The following is a 27,760-nucleotide window of genomic DNA, read 5'->3' as shown; positions in this document are numbered from 1 at the left end:
TTCATGTTTTATTTTGCGCCGCAAAATTACGCCACGTTAGCAGGTACGAGCAACGCTTGCGCGATTATGAAACGGGGCAGGACATGCAGAGGTACGGAACGCCCAACATTTAACTAGATTTATTTCAGTGGAAGTGACGGCATATAATGGGGAGGAAGAGGGGACTCAAAAAAATGTGAGCACATGGGTGACCTCTCATCCGATTCGCGTACAGCATACAAATACACTTTTCATAAAGCCCGACAATTCACTCACTTATTTTTTGTTAGCGCAATATAAAGTGCCTTAACACGCACGTCACACCACTAAGGCGTGCACTGCACTTCGATAGGCTTACCCTAGGTACTTCTAGGTAACCGCACAGTTTCCAACACGAATTATTATTATACCGCCCATGCAGGTTGTTTTAGGAACGCCTTGAATTCGTAACGCAATGTGATGTCAAAAAAATAAATAGCTTTGTGAAAAATCAAAGACGTTTCGACGAATGCGTGCCACGCATCAGTTACACTCGCCGCAACAGCAGACACTAGCGCCAGAGCTGCCCCTAGCGAGCGTCGTTGGAAGCTGCAGTGACAGAAACGACTTACGCACACAGTTTACGGCTGCCCCTAGCGAGCGTCGTTGGACGCTGCAGTGACAGAAACGACTTACGCACACAGTTTACGAGGCATGCCTCAGTGTCGCAGACCATTCGCAACCGCTCAAGGCTCACAGGTGGCGCTGTCGTCGCTACTCGCACCGAACTGAGTACAAAGCGCGAGTGCGTTGCACTCGCGTGAAGAAAATGCGCTTGCCTACCCGAAATAGTGTCGCCTACTCCAGATGATTATCTCGCAACACACTGGACAGGATGCGATTACGCAGCATTATACCTGTCTCCGAGGACAAGGAGAAACGGCATTTTGGGTGTCTCGTCGTAATCTCTAGAGCGGCAAGACGGGTGCACTACTACACCCCCCTCCCTGAACCCCCTTCATGATGTGTCTAGCTGAAAGGAATGCTAGATAGCAATAACAAGCGTACAAAGGTGTACCGCTCACAATAAAGGGGTTTCCATACTATCGGGATTGACGATATGCACGCACTTTGTCAAAGCGTTGTCGAGTGGCCATTATCAGCTTTCTTTTTCGAACAAGAAACAGCAGCGGTATCGAAGGGACCAATAATCTAGAGAAGAAACATGAATTCACAGTAATCTGCCATGCAGCTCTCGCGTAAAGGGAGATAAAAAACACGCACGCGTTCCGCTTATTAAAACTACCACACCAGAGAGAGTAGCAGACGACGTGGCTACTACAGAAGTGCTGTCGGGACATCAGCAGCAGAAGTGGGCGATCGCGCTGGTCAAGAAGGTTCGATGAACTCAAGTCTTCTTCGTCGGGGCGCGAGACAGGAATCGGCGCTTTTTCTCTCATTCATCTTCGCCGAATGTTCCAGCTGATTCGGCATCGTCCAAGACAGCCGCGGGTCACGCGCACCTGCTGACGCGCTACCGTGGCGTGCAGCCGCACTCCAGAGAAGAGAACCGGTGCGATTGAGTGCACCGTTTCTATACGTCGCTGTACCATAGGTCTAGAAAATGAGCTTTCATATAGTTATTTCGGTTTATGAGAGTGCAGAGAACTCCTGATACTCTTAGGTATGAAAAGCTCTACGTGCCAAACCCCTAAATGAATATGAGGGACGCTGTACTGGAGGGCTTCGGAAATTTCTACCAGGTCCGACAAAGAAAAAAAAAGATGACGCTAGAAGTAATCTCATTCTGAAATATTGGTTAATACAGACGGCCAGAAATCTCATGCAGAAACACCGGTTAGTCGAGACGCCCAACAAGTAATGTTCAGTACAGCCGCACTCTACAGAGGAGAACGGATGCAATTGAGTGCACGGCTTCAATACGCCTGCACATTAGAGGTCTGGGATTAGCCCTTTGCGGGAACGGTAAAGACATACGTTCGGAGTTCGATAACAACTTAGCCACCTTTACGCTCTAGCCGGAAAGGTGTTCAGAAAAGATGAAAAAAAAAGATTTCCATGCTTTCCGAAAAGCGCAGAGATTATAGGTACACGCGGTAATAACACTTCTTCCGTCAAACCATCAACAACAGCGCTACGGGGTCACAGGCACTTATGATTGGCAGCAGGAAACACATGTGGCAAGCAAGTAAACGCTACGAGGAGCGTGTATATAGAAAGGAAACCGTGTGCGTGTTTTGCAGGTTGAAACACATAGGCCTTGTGAGAAACACGGCAGACACGGAAATGATTCGCGGGAATAGATTCGCTTCTATACGACCAGTGACCGGGCAGAATCATTGTATTTTCGATCAGCAAGTTAATTAACAAAAAATTTATCACCTATCATCGTCATCATCATCATCATCCACAACGAGCGGTTTCGGCAAACACGTGACATTTGTTCTACGAGTCACCTAGGGTCTCAAAGGGTCGGCATGTCCAGCAATTCAAGAATCAACTTGTTGTGCTGGCCGAAAATATTATTCCATTTCATTCTTCCATCGACAAAATTTCAATGGTGAAGTCTTTTGGAAGTCTTTTCAATGGGAAAATACACATGTATTGCTATTATAAGAAAAAAAAATCCACGCTATACTCAAGCGCCTCTCTTGTGCAACACTCAGCAACTTGTAAACACACTTTTCAAGCACCTTCTACAACCCTCGCCTGAGCACGATTCGTACTTCCGCGATTAAAACAATCTTCCTCGAAGAGCGAACCTCCGTCTGCGAAAAACCCTCGTCGTCCAGCAGCGCACCACATAAATTTCCCCCACCTAACCGCATATAGCCGGGCATGCTCCACCAAGCAGACGTCACCTGTAGCTGCCCAAGCACCGAGAAGCAGCCAACCGCCACGACACGCCCACTGACGAAGGCAGTCCACGCAGATACCTGGCGTGGTGCAAGCAGTGTCATCATCATCATCATCATCAGCCTGACGACGTCCACTGCAGGGCAAAGGCCTCTCCCATGTTCCGCCAAATAACCTGGTCCTGTGCTTGCAAGCTGTGTACGAGCGACCAAAGGCCTGCGCTTCTAACGGGGATGCCACAGCGAGGTTTGCACGTAAATTTCTGGCGCGCGAGTATAAGCAATGTGTGTGACACACTGTGGTTCGATTTTGCTCTTTCCACGTAAAGGAAATACCTATCACCAGTGAACGAGGTCACGTTAAGCCCGTAAGATCGACCAGCTTCGCTGTTTCTTCAGCCTTACACGCCTAGTGTATTCTCGCTAATTTTCGCTTTACTACTTTTGAATGCCACAAGATATTACTGTCGACGCTTTTTTACAGTTCTCAACTCAACCATGGCCGAGCTAACCCGAGTCATTAGAGGTGCAAGCATGCACTCAGCACAGTGTCTATACTGAAAAATTGAGGTTAACATACAAGGATCTTGCATTGACTTATCAGATCTACATCTCATTTTGCGTTTGTAAAGCAAAACAATACCACGGAACAGCAGTTCGGCCTTCCTGTTTCCGAAATTCATGATGACGAGCTCTATATTTTATCAGAAGAGCAAAAGAGCTCTTCAAAAGAGTTCTCTATTCAAAAGAGCTCTCTATTGCAAAAGAGCTCTCTATTCGTTCGAGTTTTTTCGATTGATTGATTGATTTGTGGGGTTTAACGTCCCAAAACCAGCATATGATTATGAGAGACGCCGTAGTGGAGGGCTCCGGAAATTTTGACCACCTGGGGTTCTTTAACGTGCGCCCAAATCTGAGCACACGGGCCTACAACATTTCCGCCTCCACTGGAAATGCAGCCGCCGCAGCCGGGAATCGAACCCGCGACTTGCAGTTTTTTCGACAATAGCGGATGCTAGGTTCTTCTAAATCACCTGAACTAAACTGTAAACTGTGTTTAGAAGCAAATTTGAATGATTTACGGTATCCTGCACCACGTCAATCAGGCTAAAATCTGTGTTAGAAACCAGAGTTGTATGATTCGCGGTGCTCCACACTCCGCTATAACATCGCTGCATATACAGCTATCCCTAAACACATAGATAAACATCTAGGGAATGTGTTTGTGTTTAGAACAATATTATGACAATTTTGACTACATTGCACCCTTCTATAAGAAAAAAAGAAAGATCTTTCCTTGTACATAGTTCGCCAAGAGCGTATGGGTGCCTGGAACAAGCGGTAATGATTCAGGTTAATGTGCACTCTTCCACTCATCCTGGTACACACGACAATGGATCAGCCTTGAACTATGAAACCATATCACAGTCGAAATGCCAGCCAGGGGTCATGCACTCCACCCGTGTGAAACAAAAGCTTGTTCTTGGTGCAAGTGGATATGGAAGACGCTAATAACGAATGTGTATAGAGATTCGTTGCGGGTAGCCTATAGAGACTTGCATCACGCTCTTCAGTAACATCCTTCATTCTGAAACATGCCTGAACATTAGGCTCTTTTCATTGAGTTGAATCATCCTTGATTTGCACCTCAACGAAACGCCATGGTTGCAGCTCTCCGTGTCCATCGTCTACCAGCGTCTGCACACTGAGACCTCCTGTTCCCAGCCCGCAACCTCACCCAGGTCGTCAAGGTAGTCCCTAACTTCTTTGGTGACGCTGGCCTAATGAATACCAGTAGATAATGAAGCTAAGGAAGGTATGTGAGGTGTTAATAAGGCAGTTGCAAACATATTTTAAGGGTGGTGCTGATGTAAAGAAAGTGGGGCGGGTGAAGAGACTACTCACTACCAGCCGGGACGGAACTCGCAACTCTCAGATTGCGCGGCCGACGCTCTTGCCATCCAAGCTATGGCGGTGGTCGTCCCCCTCACCCTCATTACCGCGGATATTTATGTGCTTGAAACCTCGTTATCATCGCGGCAAGTGTGAAACACTCTTTTCCAGCTGGTACTTTCGCTCACTGGACCCCGTACAACTAGCTGCACTGCGTACAACTAGCTGTGGGAGCTACGCGCCACGTTCCGAGCTATGAATGCCACTTTCCTTTTCCGGTCTCTTCAACTCACACCTTTCGCGCCTCCGTCCGTGTACAAAAGCTAAGCTGTGCTCTCAGCTAGGCCTTTCAGAAATCCCGTTCTTTCATTTCATTCTCATCGCTCTCTCTCACTGCTTCTCTGAAATGGAGAACCAAAGGATCTCAAGGGGGTCTTAAAAACGCTGCCCCCCGACCTGTAGGAGCTACCCGGTCAAAGCACGATTCTTTATATAGTAGTTATCTTGGTTATCCCAAGTATGTTGGTGCGCTACATAGATGTGAGCTGTCTCAGGGTTTTTTTTTTAAAGGCATGCCGAGCGGCCGCCTTTTGTTAAAAATGCAACCGTAGAACAAAGGTATGTTTTTTTAACCGCCGTCCATATTTCAGCCGTCGCGAAAATCAGCACCGATTTGATTCCCGAAACTTGACCTCAAAACTCTTTACCAAAAAATCATGAATGAGGCAAAGGAAATGGCTTCTTATAAACGGCAATGTTCACTGACTTTTTCTGAAATGCATGTTAAAATTGATGCGTTTACAATTCAAACCTTACGGCCGGTACATCCCGGAAAAGAACGAAATAACAAGGCACGAACATCCGAGATACGGCGAGGTAATTTGAGCTCTTCTGCATCGAATTATAGCATTATGAAAGATGGCATAGCAGCTGGAGTATTTGCGAGCACCATTATTACGGCTCTCGATTTCCGCCGGAAGCTGGCAACAGGTTTGACAGAGCGAACGCTTAAACGTTAAAACGCAGGTACATGCGCGTCACGGTTCACAGTAAATAAGTGCGGAAAGACACAAATAAGCAAAATGTAGTGACAAAATACGGGCACAGCTAGAGGAATGAAAAATAAGACGTTTGTTGTGGTGGAGACTCGTGCTACTTCTGCTGAAATCACTGGCTGCTGTCTCATTGCTTCGCGGCTCATGAAACGGTTGCCTTACCTGGGTGTCGAAAAGTATTCCTACATTTGGTGAAGGTGCTGGTTTTTTCAACCTAAAACTCCGTTCGTGGACTCTACCAGCCCCGCCAAGGGCTGACGACGTGACCCAGCCACCTGCAGTCCTAATCCTATCTGTCAACTGTTCCGGAACTTCACGACCGCAAGATCTGGTGATTTTCAATGCGACCGACCACCAAGACATTGAAGACTGGCTGTCCCAGTACGAAGTGGTAAGCGCTTACAATAAGTGGGATGACACAGACAAGCTCGGTTACCCTGATTTGTATCACGTGGGTATTGCACAACTGTGGTTTAAACCACAACCATGAAGCTGAAATTTCCTCTTGGTCAACCTTTGAGACGTGCTTCGCGGAAGTCTTCGGCCGACCCGCTGTTCGCAAGCTTCGCACTGCACAGCGCTTGCGCGGCCGCACACAGCGCTCTGACGAGATCTTTACATTGTATATCAAGGATCTTCTGGACCTCTGTCGTCGTATCCATCCGATGTGTCCGACACAGATAAAATAAGGCACATTGTGAGAGGCGTCGAAGACGATGCCTTCACACGCTTTTTGCAAAAAGAAAAAAAAAACCCTAACTGTCGCTCAGCTGATCCAGCACTGGAAGAGTTACGATGATCTACAGAGAGAGTGCATTTCTACGCGACTTCCAAACCTCTACACGACTTCTACATCTGCGTTAACCATTGGCGCTGTTTCCTCCGAACAAACCACGTTAATGCAACAAATCCAGCAATTCGTCCGAGAAGAAGTGGCGCGCCAACTGTCTCTTGAGCATAACGTTCCGACCAGTGCGCACGCGTCAACTTCGACGCCCCGCAGGGCAATCGAAGAGCAAGTTTCTGACGCCCTGTCTCCCACATACAATCCTCCGCCTATCTCCGCACCACCCGTCATTGATCCGTCAGGCGTGGTCTCACTGAAAATGACCAACTTTATCGGGTAAAGGCCTACCACAGTTGTACGGCTCCTGCGCAGGTGTAATGTCGGTCCAACATGAATGTTGTTTCACAGCTGCCTATCTAATTTCATAAGCATTGCATTCGTTACATGCAGGCGGCATGTCACGTTAACGTCAATCGTGGTTACAGTTTTGGCTCCGCTTTTGCAGCCGTCTAATAAATACTACTCTTATAACCCTTTGACTCAGCAAACTATGCTGTTACGGGTAGCTTGTTTAATTAACAAAAGCACTGGGTGGAATAGATGGCACCACCCCAGCAAAAGTGGCCGTCGCCTTTCTCCTCTTTCATGCAGCCACGCAGCGGCGGCTATTTTGTATCATCAAAGCCCCCCGGCAGTAGAAGCACCACCTCGGTTATTCTGCATATGTGGTCGACGGACGGGAATAGGGTTTGAGTCGAACCATGCTAACGATGTCGCCTGAAGCTGACGATCGTAGCGTTAGATCGGTTGGAACGACCTCATATGTAACGTCAGTCACCCGGTGAACGACACGATACGGTGTGGTTTAGCGTGAGAGAAAGTTTCTCAGAAAGCCACACACGCCAACGGTTGACCAAAGAAGAACAAAGGGTCCTGAGAAATATTGCGCGTGTATACGGTGAGAATCATACAGATCCAGCGTGGTTTCAGCCGGAGGAATGCGCTAACGAAAGCTGCGTATGAAACGCACATCTTCACATTGTAAGATGCACTTTCTTTCGATGATACTGACGACTGTACTCAAACATAAGCGCTTAAGTTACTCCAGACCATAAGTTACTCTTCAAACGCCAGTGTAGTCTTCGTTCCTGTTAAGGCCACGATGTGCAAACAACTACTCCATCGGCAAAAAAATAAGGAGAAAACATCGATCCAATTCGTAACTTTTGGCTCTAAGCCAAAAAAAAAAAAATGCAGCCTAGACCTAACTCGCCGGATGCTTCGCGTGAAACCAATTATCACGAGGCGTGGTATCTTCAAGAGAGCGCAGGATCTCAGAAAACTACCCTGAAATCTGTGACTGCATTCGGATGGAATGCACAGTGCGTGCAGTTATCATGTTTAAGAGCATGGCCGGAAATCTATATTCAAGACTGTCTCCCTCGAGATTGGGTACATTGAAACTTTTTTTTTTTGTTTCTAGTGGTCACGCTGGCTGCAAATCGAGGAAAATTGTGTTACTTTTTCGCTATAAGAGCACGTTGGTATGGAAAGTAAAGCTTAGTTTCGTAATATATATCCTAATTTCCAATAGTTTTGGTAAAATATTCAGAACTGAACCTCTGTGTGGCACATGTGAAGCGATCCTACGAGATTTTAGCCATATCTTTAGCGCCTAAATCCGAGATTTGAAACGCCAACCTCAGCGTAGACGAAACAATGACACCGGCACTGCAGAGCAGTAAACGCCAGAGAAGCACAGATGACACGTAGAGAACGCCAGAGAAAACGAAAATCCCGCAAAGTCGCGCAGCGTACGCACCTTGCCAAAAAGTGAAGCAACCACAGCTGAACGGTGATCACAGTCCTTTCGCACGCAGCCACAATGCCCATGGCTGAGGTTTAGGTTCGGACGACCCGGTTGTTTTCCCCGTGATGTCCTTTGAAAAGGGAGTCCGGCGCACTGTACAACGGGGGCGGCGTACGGAGAAAGGTGGGCGAGCCTGGGTATACCTCGGGTTGGTGGTTATAACGTGGTGCCACGAAGCGAGCACGCCTTGGTATATTCACCACACTCGGGGAAAAAAAATGAAACACACCGGGTTGGAGGAATTCGAAGAATACCCAGGTTACACCGCCTCCACCGTTGACGATCCCGACCCCCCGGGGTTTTGCGAGCAGAGGTAACCGCAGATACGGAGCGTCTTCCTTCCTTTTATGCGAGCCGCAGGTGCGCATCGTGAGCTGAGAGGAGGAGAGAGAGACGCGATAACAAGGCGCCCTCCTCTGATGAGACTGGGAAAGGGCGAGGACAGGGGATTCGACGATGACGGTGGCGAGGACGTGGAGAGGGGGAAGATGAAGGATGTCAAGTGTCGGAGCACCTGGCTGCGGTGCGGTTCCGTCAATGACTGCGGCGAAAGACAGTTCTATAACACGGGGTTTTTGACGATGTTATTTGGCGTGATACGACATATAGGCAGTGTTGTAGAGTTGCCACTCCGGAATAGGAATAAATCCCGAATCGTTCCACATTTTCGCGGTCCCGGAATGGAATAGGAATGGAATGGCGACAAAGCTTGGAGGAATGGAACATGAACAAAATTAAGTGCATTTTGTCCGGAATAGAATGGAAACGTAATGGCGTCCTTTTCCGAAAATAGAGCACACTAAAATCGACGTGCTGCTTTTAAGCTTCGAACGTTGGTAAATAGCAATAAAGCAGTAATCTAAAAAAGATTGGCTGATAACAAGCAGGGTAAATTTATAAGCAACATTCCTAATATATTTCAATAATGACATATATGTGTTGCTCCAACTTTTTTCGCTCTTCTTCGCCTAACCACGGCTGTATCCGTCGTGCGGAACTGTGGTAGTAGCATGACCCCCACCCAACTGCCGTTACGCCTCCCGAATTTTTTCCGCTTGATAGCGCCTCAGCAGCCTGCTATCTCCCCATCCTCCGATTCTTTTTTCTTGCTTATGTCACCATCGTTGACTCCAATGCATATTCGAAAATGTGCTTTTGTAAGTTGTGATGCGTATTGACGCTGACCCGACGCTAGTTTGCAAGCTTTTGTCTACCAGCTTGCGCGTCGTCTTACCTCATATCACTTACCCCCCCCCCCCCCCCCCTTTTTTTTTTGCAGAACTGTTTCTCTGCCTATACACATGTATGGGCACCTTTTCTCGAAACACTACCACAGAGGTCTGTAAGTCAGTTCAGCACACATTTGTACACAATGAACTACGTTCCCTGTGCGCCATGAACTGTCGTACAAAATGAACAGTACACACACACACACACACACACACACACACACACACACACACACACACACACACACACACACACACACACACACACATACACACACACACACACACACACACACACACACACACAGAGAGAGAGAGAGAGAGAGAGAATAGACTTCTGAAAGCACTGATTCTGGTAACCAGCTAAAGCAGGTGATCCCACGTAACCAAGATGGCGCCTCTTCGAATTATCACCCAATGATTCGCTATGTCGTCATTGTTACATTAACACATTTAAGCCTAAACAAAATAAAACAACACCATTCGTTCAAACATGCACTCTTAGAAAAAAGAAAATCTGCATATTCATCCTACTAAATACTAATGGTTTACTTGTCACAAAAAGTGCTAATTTCTCAGTAAGTGAAGATAGTAAAATGCAAGTTAGTGAAACTCCCTAGTTCGCAAGTACATAGTGAACAGTGCTGACTAGAATGTTTATTACATTATCAAATTGTTAATGTGAATTTATATGTGTTGGCACATCGCCATATCAAATTAACCTTTACAAATGTATATATCATCATCATCAGCCTGACTACGTCCACTGCAGGACAAAGGCCTCTTCCATGTTCCGCCAGTTAAGAGGGCACGCCTTCAGCTCCACCAGCGGATGACATTGTCGATGTCTGATAGGATGCTGGTGAAGTCACATCTGTTTACCTTTATATGTGCGCATGTGCGTGTGACACTAATGTGTGTGTTCTACGTAATGAGTTTAATTTGTTTGAAAGAGTTGAAAGGGTGCATGTACAGAACTTCGGTGTGTCTCATAGAGCTGTTGAGTTGCTTTTTGTATCCTTTTTACTATGCTGTTGCAATAACTATTACCGTAAATCAGATGCTCTTTGCCTGTGGAACAGTGTGACAATTTTTTTAAATCTAGATTTAATGTAAGGGTACGGTGGCGGAATCCCACCGTCGTGGGGGTAGCAGGTCCCTCGACTCTGCATAAGCTGTTAGTCGTCGTAGAATTGCATGTTCCATTACTTTCCCTAAACATGATGTAAGGGAAATAGGCCGAAGATTTTCCAGACTCAATGTCTTGCCCGGCTTGGGAATAAATATTACTCGAGCATGTTTCCAACTTGTCGTTAGTGTCCCAGACGCCCAATGTTTGTTCATAAGGTCAGTAATTGCCGTAATAGACTTATCGTCTAGGTTACGCAATACTTTGTTGGAAAGTCGATCATATCCTGGGGAAGCCGTTGTACGAATACTATTCAAAACAGCACGTATTTCCGCCTCGGTTATATCTCGATCCAGCTCATGATTAGTATTTCCGGAGTATTCAGTCATTTGTGACGAGTCTACCTGTGTGATGAAGGACCATGTACGGCATGAACGGTGCGTTTCTGCCTCCTTCCTTCTTGAAATATGGCCGCGAGAATTTTCAAGGTACCCTAAATTACGCAGCCGCTGTTTAATTGGTAGCAAATGATATGACAAAAGCCCATGGTCTGTGTCTTCGTACATTTTAACAAAACTTGAAAGCGATATGCCATAATACAGTAAAAAAGTGGTACCTAACTACTTCATCTAATTACTATGGCAAATACGCATCACAGCAACATACATAGAGGCATGAACGAATGTGTGTTCAGAAAAAGTGGTGAATGATTTAGAGTACTTAGTACTCTACTATGGGAGAGCTTAGGCTTGATGTTCCAAGTCTACCATTGCTACGCAATCGCGCCGCCGAAATATCATGACGTAGCCGGTATATACTGTAGCAGCCGTCTGAAGGCTAATTATGCTCCTACTTTGTGTACTGGTTAACAGCCATAGAACTTAGACAAATATTGGACGTTTGGTACACGTAATTTCCGGCCCTTTTGCTTGCATATATGTGTGTCATCGCTTAGCACGAAAATTTTATTCCAAAGTCAGCAACAAGAAAATCAAGGTTGGCATGGTATAGAAAAACTTTATTTAGGTCCGTCGGAACGTGAACCAGCACGCAGCGAGCCGCTCCAACGTCAATACAGATAGGCTGAACCTCTTAACTCGAGGGCCCGTTGAACTGTCCATAGCTGCGTCTTTAAATCCGTACTGCGTAGCGCAACATCCCATAAGAACGATGTAACGTCTTCAACTCGTGACGCAGGGCACCGCCAAAACACGTGGTTTAAGCTGGCAAAGTCTGAGAAAAGCATGCACGTGTTTGACGTCTGAACGTCTGGATAAATTTTGTGCAAGAGTGCAGGACTAAAATATGCCATGAGCTGCAAGAGTCTGAGCGCCCATGCCTGAGGCCTGTTCAGTTTACTGTGCGGTGGCGTATACTTTCGCCTCCTCAGATAACAGTTCCCAGCAAGTTCATCGTACGTCGTTGGGGCACCTTTGTTGTCGAGTACCTTATCGCCACGCCGTTCAGTAGCTACGTGGTCGGCAGCTCTTCTCGCAGTTTTGTGCACCGACTAGTTGAGATTGAATGGTGCACCCTCGATCTGCCTCATGCGAGCGAGGAAACAGACGATTGTGGGTTGCTGTACTTCCTTATTTCGCAGGATCCGCAAGGCCGATTCCGAGATGGTACCCTTAGCGAATGATCGGACGACTGAGCTCGAGTCACTCTATATTGTTGTTTTCCGTACGTCTAGCAGGGCCAAGGCAATTGCGACCTGTTCGGCTACCTCGGCCACTGTGGTTGAAGTCTGTCTAATTTTTTTTCTGAAGAGTCACAATTGCTGTTAGATATACGGCGATGTTTATTAGAAATCTGGTATCGTATCTCCAACGCAACAAATGAGCCCAACGCAACAAAGGAGAAAGCAAAAGTCTTCAGCCTACACGTTCTTTCACAAAACGACTTAGGCGCGGGCCACGGGAGTGCATGGTTTTAGCAACAAGCGCGATAACCAGGAGTTCATTACGGAGTTGCAACTGTAAAAGTAAAGTGTTACGATTCACAACCGCCATATGTTGACCATGAGGCACCGTGTAAACGATGGTTCCGGAAATTTCGACCATCTGATGTTTAAACACGCAATGACACCGCACAGTAGACTGGCCTCTATCATTTCACCTCTACCAAAATGTAACCACCGCGGCTGGGATTGAATACGAGACCACAGGGTCAGTAGCCGAGTACTATATACCCACTGGTCCACCTCGGCGGACAAACCTAACCCGGCTTCTCACGCTATGTAGCACCTGCATAGGGTCCTTTCCCGAAAATATTGTCACGGTGTCGGTGACTTCTGTACAAGATGCATTTACAGAGGAAAACCACCGGCAAGAGTCACAATGGCTGATTGGCATAGTCGCGCGCCTGTCAGCTGCTTCTGCCCTTCGTCTTCCTTTACTTCACCTATAGGACCCCCCCCCCCCCCCCCGCGGGCTTTGGAGCGCCGTCTCGGCGCGAGTCCGGAGAAGTGCGAGTTTCACGCGCGAAACATGGACAATGTCAATAAGTGACGAACTTGGTGACGTATTGGAGTGCGATGGCGCTATCTCGCAGTTCACGTCGCTAACTTGACGTAAGACTATAGGTAGGGCCCTGCGTATAGAGTAAAGAGTTTTTCAGAGAGACCTACACGGCGACACGGTAACCAGAGGAGCACGCGGTCACCTGGGGCAAACGTTGTATTACGACGACAATGGTCGTAACGGGCTTTTTGCATATCCTGTGACCTGACTAGACGAGACTGATCAACTTGACGAGCCGTGGGAGCCCATTCAACGGCTTTGCGAGCGTACACGGAAGCAGATGGCACGAGAGGCAAGGTGGTTTCAAATGGCAATATCGGGTCGCGACCATACTAAAAATAAAGAGGTGAAAATCCTGTGGTGTCATGTCAAGAGGAATTATATGCGCAAGTCACATAAGCCAACGTGGTGTCCCAGTCTCGATGATCTTGGGAGACGTACATCGAAAGCAGCTCTGTGAGTGTGCGGTTGAGACGTTCAGGTAAGCCATTAGTTTGTGGGTGGTAGGCGCTAGATAGCTTTTGCGCTGTGGCAGACGATCGAAAGAAATCGTCGACAACTCTGAACAAGAAAGAGCGGCCACGGTTCGTAAGCAGCTGTCGGGGTGCACTGGGGTGTAAAATGACGTCATGAGGAAGAAAATCTGTGACGTAAGTGGTGCAACTGGTTGGCATGGCCTTTGTTATCGCGTGACGGGTCGTATCTGTGGCGACGGCGATCCACTTATTTCCCAGTGCCGTCGTCGGAAAAGGGCCAAGAAGGTCGAGTCCCACGCGATGAAATGGTTCAGAGGGGACTTCAATTGGGTGAAGATATCCAGATGGCACCAAAAAAAGGTCCTTTACGGCGCTGGCAGAGGACGCAAGTGGCGACATATCGACGCACGCTGCGGTACAGTCCAGGCCAGAAGAAGCAGCGTTGCACGCGGTCGTATATGCGGGAAACGCCGAGGTGTCCCGCGGTTGGTGCGTCGTGAAGTTCTTCAAGTATAGCAGACCGTAGATGAAGAGAAATGACAAGCAGAAGCTCAGGGCCTTCAGTGCTGATGTTGCGGTGGTAGGGGGTGCTGTCATGTAGCACGAATATACGGTATTGAGTGTTACGGCTATCAGACTGGAATGGCGTCGATGATAGTGTGCACTGACTCATCCTGTTGTTGTTCGATGTGCACGTCGTTGATGTGAGTAAACGCCATTACGATGCTCTCTGGGTCAGGCGCAACGGGACCAGAAGGATCCAGCGGATGACGAAATAGACAGTCTGCGTCCTTGTGCAAACGGCCAGACTTGTAGCTGACGCTAAACGAAAATTCCTGGAGCCTCAGAGCCCAGCAACGCAGACGTCCAGTCGGGTCCTTCAGAGAAGTGAGCCAACAGAGGGCGTGGTGGTCCGTAACGACGAAAAATGTGCGAGCATATAAATATGACCGGAACTTGGCAATGATGATGATGATGAAAAACATTTATTATAAAAGAGAGAGGTACGGGGCCAAAGCATGACCCTGCTACATGGTCGGCGTCCTTAGTCCGGGACACCGCATGACGAGGCCCCTACTCGCGCCCGTCTCACCAGAGCCCGTTGAGACTCTAGTGATGAGCTGTCGAGGAGGGCAGTCTCCCATGCCTCTCGGGAAGGGGTAGGGGAAGGGGGTAGGTGGGGATTTTTCGGACATGCCCATACCATGTGGAAGATATCACACGTCTCCCCACAGTGTGGGCACCGCCCATCTGTGTTCGCATCGAAATGCTTTAGGATTGCAGGACAGAGTAGAGTACCTGTCTGCAGGCGCCTTAGAGTTCGCTCTTCCGCCTTACTCAGCCCCTTTGCAGGAGCCGGGTAAAGGCGGTGAGTGTCACGATAATAGGTGAGAATTTCTTTGAACCGCCGCAGCGGTGTATTGGCCTCCGAGTCATAAGAGCCAAGGTGAGGAGCCCGGTGGGTAAGCGCTCGGGCGGCCGCGTCAGCGGCCTCATTACTTCGTAGGCCCTGATGGCCAGGAGCCCATACGATGTGTTTCGGGGCTGGATCAGCGAGAGCCCGTTTTAGAATTTGGCTGGCTAGGGGGGGGATATTTCTCCTACCAAGTAATGAGTACATGCTTTTCTGGAGTCCGTGATGATAACTTTCGAGTTGGGGTCCGCAGCAGCAAGCGCTATCGCGACTTCCTCAGCGCGCTCTGGATTTTGTGCTCGGAACGAGAGCCCATTGACATGCTTTTCCCGGTGAACTACAGAGGCCATGTAAAATCCCGTGGGCGAAGGCCCTGCTATATCTACGTAGAATACACCAGGTCGGGAGCCGTGTTGCTTCTCAAGCGTCCGAGCCCGCACCTGTCTTCTGCTTTCGTGCGTGTGCTTATCCATTTTACTGGGGAGTGGAGCGACCGAGAGCATATGCCGCCACAGTTCCGGAATACGCTCCGCCTCCTCTGCAGTGCAAGTGTGCTGTATATGTAAGCGGTTTAGCAGGCGGCGCCCGGGAGCCGTCTGCACGAGCCGCGTATATTGATTCGTAAGGTGGGCCTCCCGCAACTCCTGGTAGGAGTTGAGCACACCTAACGCCCTCAGTTTGGCGTTGGAAGTGGCCACCGGGAGATCCAGAGCTCGTTTAGTAGCCTTACGAATGATGGCATCTATTCTTTCGTCTTCTTGCTTGTTAGTGCGAAGGTATGGGACGGCGTAGAGGATTCGGCTAGTCACGAAGGCATGCGCGAGCCGAAGTGCGTCCCTGCCCCGCAGACCACCCCGCTTGTTGGAAACGCGGTGGATCATGCGCCCTACCTGTTCGCCTATTCTCTTGAGTTTCGCTATAGTGGAGTCCGGTCTGAGTCTGTGGTGAATGAACAGGCCCAGAATTCGGAGCTCCTCCACCTCTCTGATGGTAACCCCAGACAGGGAGATGTGTATGGCTGACTTATCTCTTGGATTCGCTCTAACGTGCAGAAGCTCTGATTTGTTTGGAGCACATTGGAGTCCACAATCATTGGCATACGCCTCGACTATGGATGCGGCCTGCTGAAGGCGTTCCTGCATTTCACCAAGGCTCCCTTCAGTGGTCCATATTGTAATATCGTCGGCATATACTGCGTGTTGTGTGCCTTCCACCCTGGCCAATTCGCTTGGAAGGCGCATCATAGCAATGTTGAAAAGGAGTGGTGATAACACTGCTCCCTGTGGGGTACCCCGTGTTCCCATAATGTACGGGCCATATTCCTCGTCCTCGATCCGAAGAAGTGCCTGGCGTTTAGAGAGAAAATCTCTGACATATGCAAAGGCCTTAGCCCCGCAATCAGTGGAGCTCAAGTTAGCCAGGATGCTGCTGTGTTTAACATTGTCGAAAGCCCCCTTCAGATCAAGGGCGAGGATGGCTTTATCATTGTGTTGCATACTTATGGGCTGTATGACGGCCCTATGGAGCTGGAGAAGGACGTCCTGTGCTGACATGTGTGGGCGAAACCCAAACATGGTGTCTGCAAAGAAGCCCTTGCCCTCAAGGTATGGGGAGAGGCATCGTCTCCATAAGCTTGCCCGCGCACGAAGTCAGTGATATGGGCCTCAGATTTTCCGTATTCACGGCCTTGCCTGCTTTGGGGATAAAAGTCACAAGTGACGTTTTCCATTCGGAAGGGAGCGCACGGCCGTCCCAGATCTCGTTCATGTATTCCAATAAATGGAGGTAGGCTGTGTCAGGGAGGTTTGCCAATAGCTTTACTGTTATGCGGTCCAGCCCCGGAGCCGTACCCCTGCGCATTTTAGCTAAAGCCGCTTTAAGGTCATGCAACTCAAAACGGGCATCGAGTTGGTGGTTAGGCTTACCAGAGTACGTGTACGCCGGCCCAGGCGGGTCCTCCGTACGACAGAGATACCTATCGCACAGAGCATCCGCAAGCTGTGCCGGAGTGCCTTGGTACCCTTGCAGAGCTCGCCGGAGCTGCTTCTGCGCCTCCCCTTTCGTTTGAGAGGGGTCTATGAGACTGCGAAAGAGACGCCATGTCCCCTTCGAGCTCATCTGACGAGCTGCGGTGTCGCAGCGGGCTATCCAATTTGAATCTGAGAGTTGGGCAGCATACGCTGCAGCTTGTTCCGTGAGTTGGGCTATGCGGATACGTAATTTGCGATTAGTCTTCTGCTTTTTCCAACGTTTTGTTAAGCTTCGGCGCGCCTCCCACAAGTGTAGGAGGTGATTGTCAACTGCGGGGGTTTCTTCGTTGGTTTGGAGGGTAGTAGTAAGTCTTTTCTGAATGTTGTTTACGTGTTGAGCCCATTCTGCATAGCCTCCAGAAAATAGTACAGGAGGGATAGTCTGATTGCGAAATTGGGTCCAATCGGTTAACTTGGCTTGACCGCATTTTTTATGAGCTGACTTTTCCAGGAGTGTGACCCGGAGAAGGCAGTGATCACTGCCTAAAGAATCGCCCAAGTTCTCTCAGGTAGCATCCTTAGCGTTTTTTACAAGAGAGAGGTCCGGACATGTGTCACGGGTTACCGAGTTCCCCACTCGAGTGGGGTACGCCGGATCCGTGAGCAGCGTGAGGCGAAGGGTGGAGATAAGCTCCACCAGCTTACGTCCTCTGGCTTTCTCGTAGTGATAGCCCCAGTGAAGGCTGGGAGCATTGAAGTCTCCCACGATCACTAAGGGGTCCTTGTCTGCCAACTTGATCGCCCGGAGGAAGATTTCGCTAAAAGTTACGCGGGGCTTATGCGGGGGGCTGTATATATTTAGGATGTGTATTGACTGGTCGCGACGTCTGAGAGGCAGTACTCTGACCATTGTGTATTCTTGTTCAGTACTTAAGTTTAAATCGACCTGAATCGCGGTATATGCCTTGTTCACCAGGATGCATGACGAGGGCCCCCCCTGGAAAGTGCTATAGCCAGAGAATTTAACGTCCGAACCGGGCTCCTGCAAAGCAAGCAAGGCGGGCATGTTTGCGAGGGACTGCAAGTAGATCTGGAGGTGCGACCGTTTTTTCCAGGCTCTAAAACCCCTGCAGTTTCATTGTATAATCTCAAATTTTTGTAGATATTTAGCTTGTTTATTAGATCGGCTAGCCATCTTTTAGTATTTATTTACGGTGCAGAGGACCGGTCCGGACCTGGAGCCGGCCCCGAAAAGCCTTCTTCTGCTGCCTGACGGGAGGCCGGCTTGCGCTTAACCTGCGGGGAGTCGCTCTGAGTGGTGTTTTTAATTTGGGCGATAACCCAGGGCTGCATGGCTTTAAGGACTGAGTTAGAGACCTGCGCCACAATTTCGGGAAGTGCTTGCGTTAAGGGTGCCGTGAACATGTCCTGAAAGGACTCGCGGACTGCCGACATAATTTGAGTGGGGAGGGCTGCCACGCTCGCCTCTAATTGCTCGGTTTTATGCTCTAGGGACTCGATGCGACCGATGGATCCGGTAATGGAAACTGGTCCAACTACCGTGTCCGCGTCCTGCCGCGAGACGCTAGTGAGGCGGGATGTCACGGAAGAGCCGTCATCCCTGTCCTCTGCCTCGGCTTCCTGCACTGGCTCGGATGACCCAACCTGCTTCGCTTCTAATTCCTGAATTTTGCGCGCAAGAATTTGGTTCTGGCGCCTGAGCTCCCCTATCTGCTGCTGTAGGGCGGTTTCGGTAGGGGAGGGAGAAGAGGAAGGTCCAGAGACTGCCCCACCCCAACAGCTCACCTGTGCTTGGACGGGTGTCAAGGGTGGGAAGTCCTTGACCAAGGCAGGAGGCTCCGTCGGGGTCCCAGGCTTTACATTGGTGGAGTGCCCGGTGTCGGTCTTCTTGAGTTTTGGCTTATTCGACTTGGCGGCTGGTGCTTTCTTGGGCCCAGTCTTGGGAGTCGGAGCCTGTTTGTTCCCCCCGTTCCCCCCCGTTGTCCTCGGCTTGGATCCGCGTGGGGATCCCGACTTGACCAGCTGCCGGAACCGTCCAGCACAACCGGGAGCTCCAGTCTTGTGGCCACCGCCGCAGAGGAGGCAGCTCGGAATGCACTGGTGTTCCGTAGGGCCGTCAGGAGTAGCAGCAGGTACCTGAACGACGCAGCTTGTGCAGCGGCCGGGCTGCGGGCGCGGGCAAGTATCTGCTCGATGGCCCACTGTGCCACAAAGTGGGCATGCAGGCACTGTCTTCTTATACAAGCGAACAGGGAGCCGCTCGCAGTTGTATAACACCGTCCGTGGCACCTTAGTCCCCGCGAAGGTGATCACCGCAACCGGGTGTCCCCAAGCTTGCGCACAGACACTATATTTGGCTCAGCACTGAGCTTGCTTTTCACAGTTTCGGACGTTTCGTCTTGAGAGACATGCACGATGCCCCGACAGAACTCACCGGAGAGTTTGGGATGTCCCCGGAATGTTAGCTGGCGGCCCCCGACTGGCAGCTTAATGTCCCGGAGGAGTCTCTCGGCGGCGTCCACTGATTTGAGCGTGCACACAAGTACATTCTGATCCCAGAGGGGCCACACCGCAAGTCCCACACTTGCGTCGGCTCCGAGGATGCTGCGGACTGCAGCGCCGGCTTCTCCAGGACCAAACGTGGCCTTGAGGTCGAGCGTCTCACGCGGTTTCAGCACCACTATGACGTCGTCTTCATCGATGCGCGGCGTGTTCTTCGGCCGCCACTGGAGTTGCTTGGCGCGCTGCGAGGCGACGCTCGGCGCGTTCTTGCCCTGTGCTTGCTGAGGGCGAGACGCTGCTTGTTGTTTGGCTGCAGGAGCCCTGGCGTCTCTCGACGCCACTGCTGTGTTCTTCCTTCCGCGCCAGACGCGGACCATATCCTGGAGGTACTCTTCCTCGGTTGGTAGAGGTGTCTCGGTTTGAGCGGTATCCATCTGTATTATCTGTAGGGACTCCGGATCGTAGCCGGTGATTTGATTTGGAGACGCCATTACCGGGGAAACCCCGGGCAGGGCCAGCGCGGCCCTTACTGCGGTTAGGCTTAACTCCGCGGTGGTTTGGCGAAAGCTTCAAGTGACCAAAAAAGGGTCAGAAGACGGCCCGCCCACCTTGACAAGACGTGATGTCTTCGGTTGCGGCTGACGTTCTTGGAGACGGTGGTAGATGACTTGCAGGAGGACGACTTGATGTGACGCAAATAATTGCGATATTTCACAGAGCCGACGTGGTATGCGACCGCTCCCGTCGATCGACGCCAGCGCCCCCCGAACTTGGCGACGGCCCCACGTTACCCCACATGCTCTGGCAATGCGCGGCGCTGCGCGATGGCGAGCCTCTCAGCACAGAAGCTGCCTGGAGGACGGCAATTACCAGCTCGGACCGAGAGGTCCAAATCCGGGCTGTCCAGAGGGCCCGCAATTTGGCGGAGGGGCTCGCTCTTCCTGTCGCCACGTGGGTGCGGCCCGCAGCCGACCCTCCCTCTTGAGGGGAATCGGCTCCTCAGGACAATTTGTAAATAAAGTTCATTGACTGACTGACTGGCGACGGCCCAAACTTAAGCTAAACACTCTCTCTCGGGGATGGAATAATTCCTCCCAAAAGGAGAAAGCAGGCGACTGGCGTAAGCTATCACGCACTGTCTACCGTGGGGCCGCTGAGCGAGAACTGCGCCGATACCGGGACCACTAGCGTCGGTGCGCACTTCTGTGGCAGTAAAAGGATGTAAGTGGGCAAGTATGGGGGGGGGGCGTAGTTAAATAGCCGATAAGAGCGCCGAACGCTTGAGCCTGCTCAGGGCCCCATGAGAATGTGGTACCCTTCTTCAGCAAATCTGTGAGTGGCCTCGCAACGTCGGTGAAGTTTTTCGCAAAACGATGAAAGTACGAACATAAGCCGATGAAGCTCCGGACGTCAGATGTAGAACGGGACGCCGGAAAGCTGCGAACGGCGCGGATCTTTTCGGGATCTGGTTGGACGCCATCGGCGTTTACAAGATGGCCCGAAACGGCAATCTGACGGCCGGCAAATTGACATTTCTTGAAATTGAGTTGTAGCCCAGCTGTTCTGAAGACTGCGAGAATTGCAGGGAGACGGGTCAGGTGGCTATCGAAAGTAGATGAAAAGACTATCACATCGTCTAGGTAGCAGAGACAAGTAGACCACTTACAACCACGCAGGAGAGTATCATCCGTTCGAATGTCGTAACAATATTCTAAGCACTGTCGTTGTTATATGGTATACCATCTGCTTGCCGCGCAGAAGGCCTTGGTTTGATTCCGGCAAGGACCCGCGATTTTCTTTGTTTGCCTCCGTCATGAATTTTCGCTCACGGACAACGCCGATTTCTCACTCACAGCCGACGTCGCGGACATTGAAGCCGATGCCAACACTGGGAAATCTGCAATACGACCACTTTACAAGTATCGTGTCAATAAGGCCAGGTACGCGAGTCTTTCTGAACAGTACTCCCATCGGAAAGCGCATATAGAACTGCTTACACACAATTCTAATGGACAAGTAAGCAAGCAGAATGAACATGCGTCCGCTACGTTAGCGTAATGGGTGGTTTATTTTGCCGCTGATATTGCGGGTACAGGTTCAACAACTGCCATGGCTGCATTCCAATATTTAGAAGGATCGGGTGGAAAGCTGTCGAGTTTTCTGTTTCTTTTCAATCTGTATTACAGGCCAGAATTCTCGAAAATGTGTTGGTACTTCACTGTGATAATTACGAGCTGAAGTTGACGAGAAATGATTGCACGATTGCCCCATTTCGCAAATCTGATAAATCAGTAATCTATCAAAATTGCGAATGACGGCTGTCAACACATCACGGCTACAAACCGATCCACGAAAGTATACCAAGTATGATCAGACCAGCCCGCCTCCGAATACAAGTTTGAATTCTGTTAATACGCCACTGGCACACAGCAATCGGCAAGCCATAGCCGTCAAGTGGCCAGGGAGACGTCTGAGCACACCACCAAGCCCAAATGATTCATACCTGGGAATTTGGTGTCGCAAAATACGGATCGTTTACTGAAAAGAAAAAGTCGGCAGATCTCACGTACGTGAGAATCGACGTTATGCAAAGCACGCGGAGGAAAGGCGACTGTGTTGCAATTTTTTATTGAACTAAACGTCATGAAATGACGCTAAATATATGTACATATGTCGCACGCGCAGACATATGTTGAAGAGTCGCAGATGTTTACATAACCAGTTGTTGGCACTTGCGCAACAATGCCGACTGGAACATGCATCTTAGCAACACCAGAAGCTGATATGAAGCACTGATGTTCGCGAGGAGTCCGGCCCTGGACACTGCTACATAAATACACTTGAGCTCATGGCAACTAACCACAATTGACGTTGACTCGACGTGACGGCTGTATGGAAGTAGTACGTATGTAATGTTTATAAAATTGGGTAAGCAGCACTGCAACCCCTATTGACGTTTCACAAAGATTAGCGTCTATTTCAAAAGTAGTTATGAGACCTGGCGTAGCTCTGTGGTAAGATTCTTCATTGCCACGCAGAATGCTTGCGTTAGATTTCAGCTGGGACCCTGAGATTTATCCATTGCATTCGTTGGGTCGACGCTAACAATGTCGGGTATTTCTTAACGCTCACGCGTTAAAGCTGCCCATGTGTGTTTTCATCGTTCCTGGGTAGATACTAAGTGTCAATCACCTGTATCACACACCCATACATTAGCGGCACATACCCACCCGTGGGCATGTGCCACTCTCTGGCGGGAAGTGTTTGACGATGTACGCGACGGGATTTTGACATTATTCATGTCTTGGCCAGCGCGTCATATTCGACAAATCATCTTACCCTCCCATGCTAATTTTGGTACACGACAAGTTAAGGGGTTTACGAAGAGAGCACCCAAGCGTAAGTGGACAGACAGACAGACAGACAGACAGACAGACAGACAGACAGACAGACAGACAGACAGACAGACAGACAGACAGACAGACAGATAGACAGACAAATGGATAGATAGACAGACAAATGGATAGATAGATAGATAGATAGATAGACAGACAAATGGATAGATAGATAGATAGATAGATAGATAGATAGATAGATAGATAGATAGATAGATAGATAGATAGATAGATAGATAGATAGATAGATAGATAGATAGATAGATAGATTCAAAGTCTCCGAACTTCGCTAGGAAATACTTCACATTTAAAAAAACAAACGCTGCCAATTATATGCAGCCTGCCGCATCACTGATGTATTCTGGCATTCCTATCTATGCTTATATCTAAATTTAGTACACGTTATCGGCGATCTAAATGCGAAAAATTGGGGACCCTCAAGCTTCCCCTTGAAGAGTTCAGCGCGATAGCGATATCCTATTCACAATGCGTATTCCAATCTCTGAGTGCGTACTTTTTATTGTATTATGTCACTCGATAACGTCATCCATAAACATGAAAGGTGCTTGCGTCAGTAAAGCTTTCGCATGTGGCTGTATTCTGTGAAATGCTTTAAATCATGAGTGAAAAATTATGTACGTGAAATATTTTCAAACTTGCTCTGCACCTACTACGTTTTATTCAGAAGACACTAAAGATAAATAATGCCTTGGTTTGATTTTATAAACAGTGCTCTGAAAACTCCTATGCCATAAGTTTCACTATCATAAGTTCATTGCTAACGAAGAAAATCAAGGCTAGAATTTCATTTTTAAACTTCGCGCTTGAATATCCTCGTGAGACGTAAAAAGATTCCAAATGTATTTTTCATATTATCAAGTCATTGGCTCCATGAAATTTTCTGAAACTTTGTGTACAAGGTGCACGACACACGCAGATGACAACGTACTTCAATTTTACTGTTTAGGAGCAGTCCCGCCGCGGTGGTATAGTGGCTAAGGTACTCGGCTGCTGATCCGCAGGTAGCGGGATCGAATCCCGGCTGCGGCGGCAGAATATCTGATGGAGGCAGAAATGTTGTAGGCCTGTGTGCTCAGATTTGGGTGCACGTTAAAGAACCCCATGTGGTCGAAATCTCCGGAGCCCTCCACTACGGCGTCTCTCATAATCACATGGTGGTTTTGGGACGTTAAACCCTACATATCAAACAATTGTTTAGGAGCAATGAAGAACACAGTAGATCGTTTCAAAATTTATAGCACCAAGGTGTTTGATGCAAGAATCTCAAAATGGTGCCTCCACTCATTTTTGCTTTTTGCATTTTTTTTTGCTTACCAAGCATTGTATACCCTACTAAAACGTGAAAAATCAGGTTTCCCATTGGAGTCCGATTTGCAATCATGAAGTCGTAATTATGATCACATGACCTGACGCCCGATGTCATTGTAGGCCTGTACCACGCAACATTATTGCAATATTACATGTCGTGTTGTCAAGCCTGTATACAGGACGCGCGTGCTTGAAAAGCATCAGAGTTAACTTTCACTGCATTTCAAAGCAGGGGGAGGTCAATTTTTCTTCAACGCTATCGCGTTCATACGGGCCCACATGAGTGTGTTCCAGTTGGGGTACGTCACGCCACAGCAGGATTCCGAGAACGCATTGCACACGCACGCGCTAGAACGACAAAACTTCAAGATTAGTGGCGCATGCCATCCGGTTTCGCATTAGTTGCGCAACAATGGAGAGCCGCAATGGCTGTTGCCTTTAAAGTGGCGAGCACTGTCACGGCAAAGGATCTTTATCGCACTAATCCTAGAGCGCGGGAAACAGATGTACAGCAGTTTCTGAAGCAGAAAAAAATTATAAGCGGAGTGTTTGAGGCAGTTTCGTATTTGTTTGTCCTGCCAAGCGCCACTGAAGTGTGGAGGTGGACAGCCTTTCTTTTTATTCCTCTAAAACATTCATCTTTCCTTGTTCTCTTTCTTTGTGTTCTCTCAGATTTTTACATGTGCAAAACTGCCGTGTTCAATCCCGCCCGGTGGAGAGCTTGGTGTAGTGTGACCACGTGAATGTTCAGCGCTTCGCAAGGAACTTCGTCGCTCTTCTAGCACCGAGACCAACAATGTTTGTTAATCGCGTTTTAGGGGCGAAGCTCCTTATAGCGGCGCCCGTTCGTCCCTCGTAGTCGTAGTAGTAGTATGTAACCAGTCTTACATTTTGACCTCCAAGGTGGTGCTGGTGGGAGATTCCTCCTGTGCGTTGTTGAACAATAAAAGATTGCCCGCAGCTTCCCTCGGGGGAACACTGAGGAGGATGCGGAGCATATAATTGGTTAACGGGGTGTTAAAGTGCGACTTACTTGGGTCGATGGCTAAATTGATTAACGTGGTTGTAGGAGGGGGTGTTAAATGAGTGAACACGTACACACGTATGCGAAAGGGTGGCGCTGGTCGAAGGGACGTCGATCATTGTGTTTGTGGATTCGTTGGCATTCATTTCACCGCGACCTTGGACGTCGACGCGCCGTACAAACCAACCGACGAGCGGCAACTGAGCGAGCGAGCGCCGACCTTGAGTATATATACAGCGCGACGGCGCATGCACTGTCAGCTGTTGAATGTTCTCGAAGCGCGACGGCGCATGCGCGTCCACTGGAGAATCAGGAGAATTGTAGAATGTTCTCGAAGGGGAGAAGCGCGCGTGGCACAGATGGTGGGTGACGGTGCATGCGCGCGTCAGCTGTCGAATGTTCGAGAAGGGGGAGAAGCGCAACGGCGCATGCGCGCGCGTCAGCTGCCGATGTTCTCGAAGCGCGACGGCGCATGCGCGCGCGTCAGCTGCCGATGTTCTCGAAGCGTGACGGCGCATGCGCGCTACATTATACACCTAGCGAATGTTCGTGAAGAGGAGAAGCGCACGTGGTGTGTAGAGGAGGAAGGGTGCACAGATGGTGGAGGAGTGAAGCGCGCGCGGTGTGTAGAGGAGGAAGGGATGCACAGATGGTGGAAGGAGGAGGAGGAAGCTCGCGGACGGCGCCGCACTACAAGCCTCGAGTATTAGATGCTCCGCATCTAAAAAATTCGTAGCGTGCGCGTTAACTAAAAACCGAATTCTCCTGTCTCTCATTCCTCCTTAGCAGCCATTGGCATCTACATTGAGCACTATCAACAAGAAAGGGTTGCTACGTTATACTCGCTGGGCGTAACCTCCTTGGTTTTAGAAAGGTTTAGCAAGCTTTGGGCCGCAGTGCCATAAATACAGTGAACTAGTATATACCATGAACTCCAGGTGGTTAAAGGTGGGAAGTAGACACGAAGTGCAAGCCGTATGAAAGTGTGCGTGTGCCTCCTCTCGTTCAGTCCTTGGAATGTCCGCTGGATGGCGGTGCTTATGTGTGAGGAATATATGATGAAAAGATGCTAGATGGTGGCACTTGGAGTGCTGAATAGGTGGACGAACGGACACACAGACAGTTGCATGGACAGACACACGGATGGCTGCATGGACGGATGGACGCATGGACGGACGCAGGAGCGGATGCATGGACGAACGCAGGTACGGACGCACAGATGGACGTGCGGACGCACGAACAGAGGCACGCGCAGACGCGCGGATGGACGCACGGGTGGCCACACAGACGCACTCATGGACGGACAGAAGCAGGAACGAATGGACGGACGGATGCTTCGCCCCACTCTCCATCATTCACTCCGTGGATATGCTGCCATTTTTTTTTACGACACTGAAGCGGCTGGTCCAGCATAGCGTGCCGGTAGCTGCGTTAACATCATTCTATAGCTGCCCAGTTGCTACAAGATTGTACGTTTAGAAACTGCTTTCGTCACGTCAGTTGTACGGTATCAACTGGCTTCGTTGATGTCACAATACTTACCGACCAGTTAGGTGAAGCAGCGCTTTTGGTGGTGCAGGTGCCATGAAATTGGTTGACAGCATTCGACTTTATCCCAACACGAAGTGATTCACGTCGCACGTAATCAAGTATTTGGTTGCAAAGTTCATTTGAACAATATCTGAGACTTCACTTGCCCCAACACGGTCACGCGTTCATAACAAGAGAGCACTGAAATCTGCCAACTTGAAATTACAAGACAGTTCCAATAAAGGTAACAATGCCGTATCAGAATAAGCTGATCACCGACACACCAAAATTTGACCACGCAATAGTCATTAAAAAACGGCGCATACAAAGAAACACGTGACCGGCGCTCCATTGACGGTCACACTTTTGAGCAACAGCCTATAGTTCTTCTTGACTGCGGAACGCGGATCCGTCCTTATCCCGAACGATGACGTTGGCACCGAAGTAGACTCATTGCAATAACACCATTCGTATACACTCCGCTCAAAAATGGATAAAAAACGCACCATGGTGGTCTACAGCTTAAAGTGATTATTGTCCTCGACAGCTGACGGTTCGCGGTATAGAATCCCGGTCACAGCGACCGCATTATTATGGAGGCGAAATGCTATAGCCCCGTGTACCTAAATTTAGGCGCGGGTTACAAAAAAAAAAAACTGCCTGTGGTTCGATAGCAACCACTGTGATTAACGCATTGAAAAAAGGTATTTAACAGCTCATAACACTCCTCCGAGACAATGATCATGCGAGGTACAATGTGCGGCATGTAAAAAAATGGCA

At 49.2% G+C, this 27,760-nt stretch overlaps 1 protein-coding gene across 4 annotated transcripts in view; it reads right to left on the bottom strand.

Annotated features, from left to right (window-relative positions):
* LOC119167287 (sulfotransferase 1B1-like) overlaps nt 1–27,760 on the bottom strand; it is a 234,606-nt gene that overhangs the window by 58,337 nt on the left and 148,509 nt on the right. The window contains exons 1-2 of one of the 4 annotated variants that reach the window (XM_075866764.1): nt 8,669–8,753; nt 8,392–8,572 (exon numbers count right to left, since the gene is read on the bottom strand). The exons of 2 other annotated variants lie outside the window; for them this stretch is intronic. In XM_075866764.1, coding sequence (XP_075722879.1) covers nt 8,392–8,462 — 71 coding nt within the window. In that variant the 5' untranslated portion in view covers nt 8,463–8,572; nt 8,669–8,753. Of the gene's footprint in view, nt 1–8,391; nt 8,768–27,760 lie in introns of those variants that run through there. One more of the 4 variants, XM_037418746.2, reaches the window with a different exon arrangement.

Source organism: Rhipicephalus microplus, chromosome 6, assembly GCF_043290135.1.
Source record: "Rhipicephalus microplus isolate Deutch F79 chromosome 6, USDA_Rmic, whole genome shotgun sequence".
Classification (NCBI taxonomy): Eukaryota; Metazoa; Arthropoda; class Arachnida; order Ixodida; family Ixodidae; genus Rhipicephalus; species Rhipicephalus microplus.
Note: the sequence above shows the minus strand (reverse complement) of the source record. Positions and strands in the feature narration are given on the sequence as shown.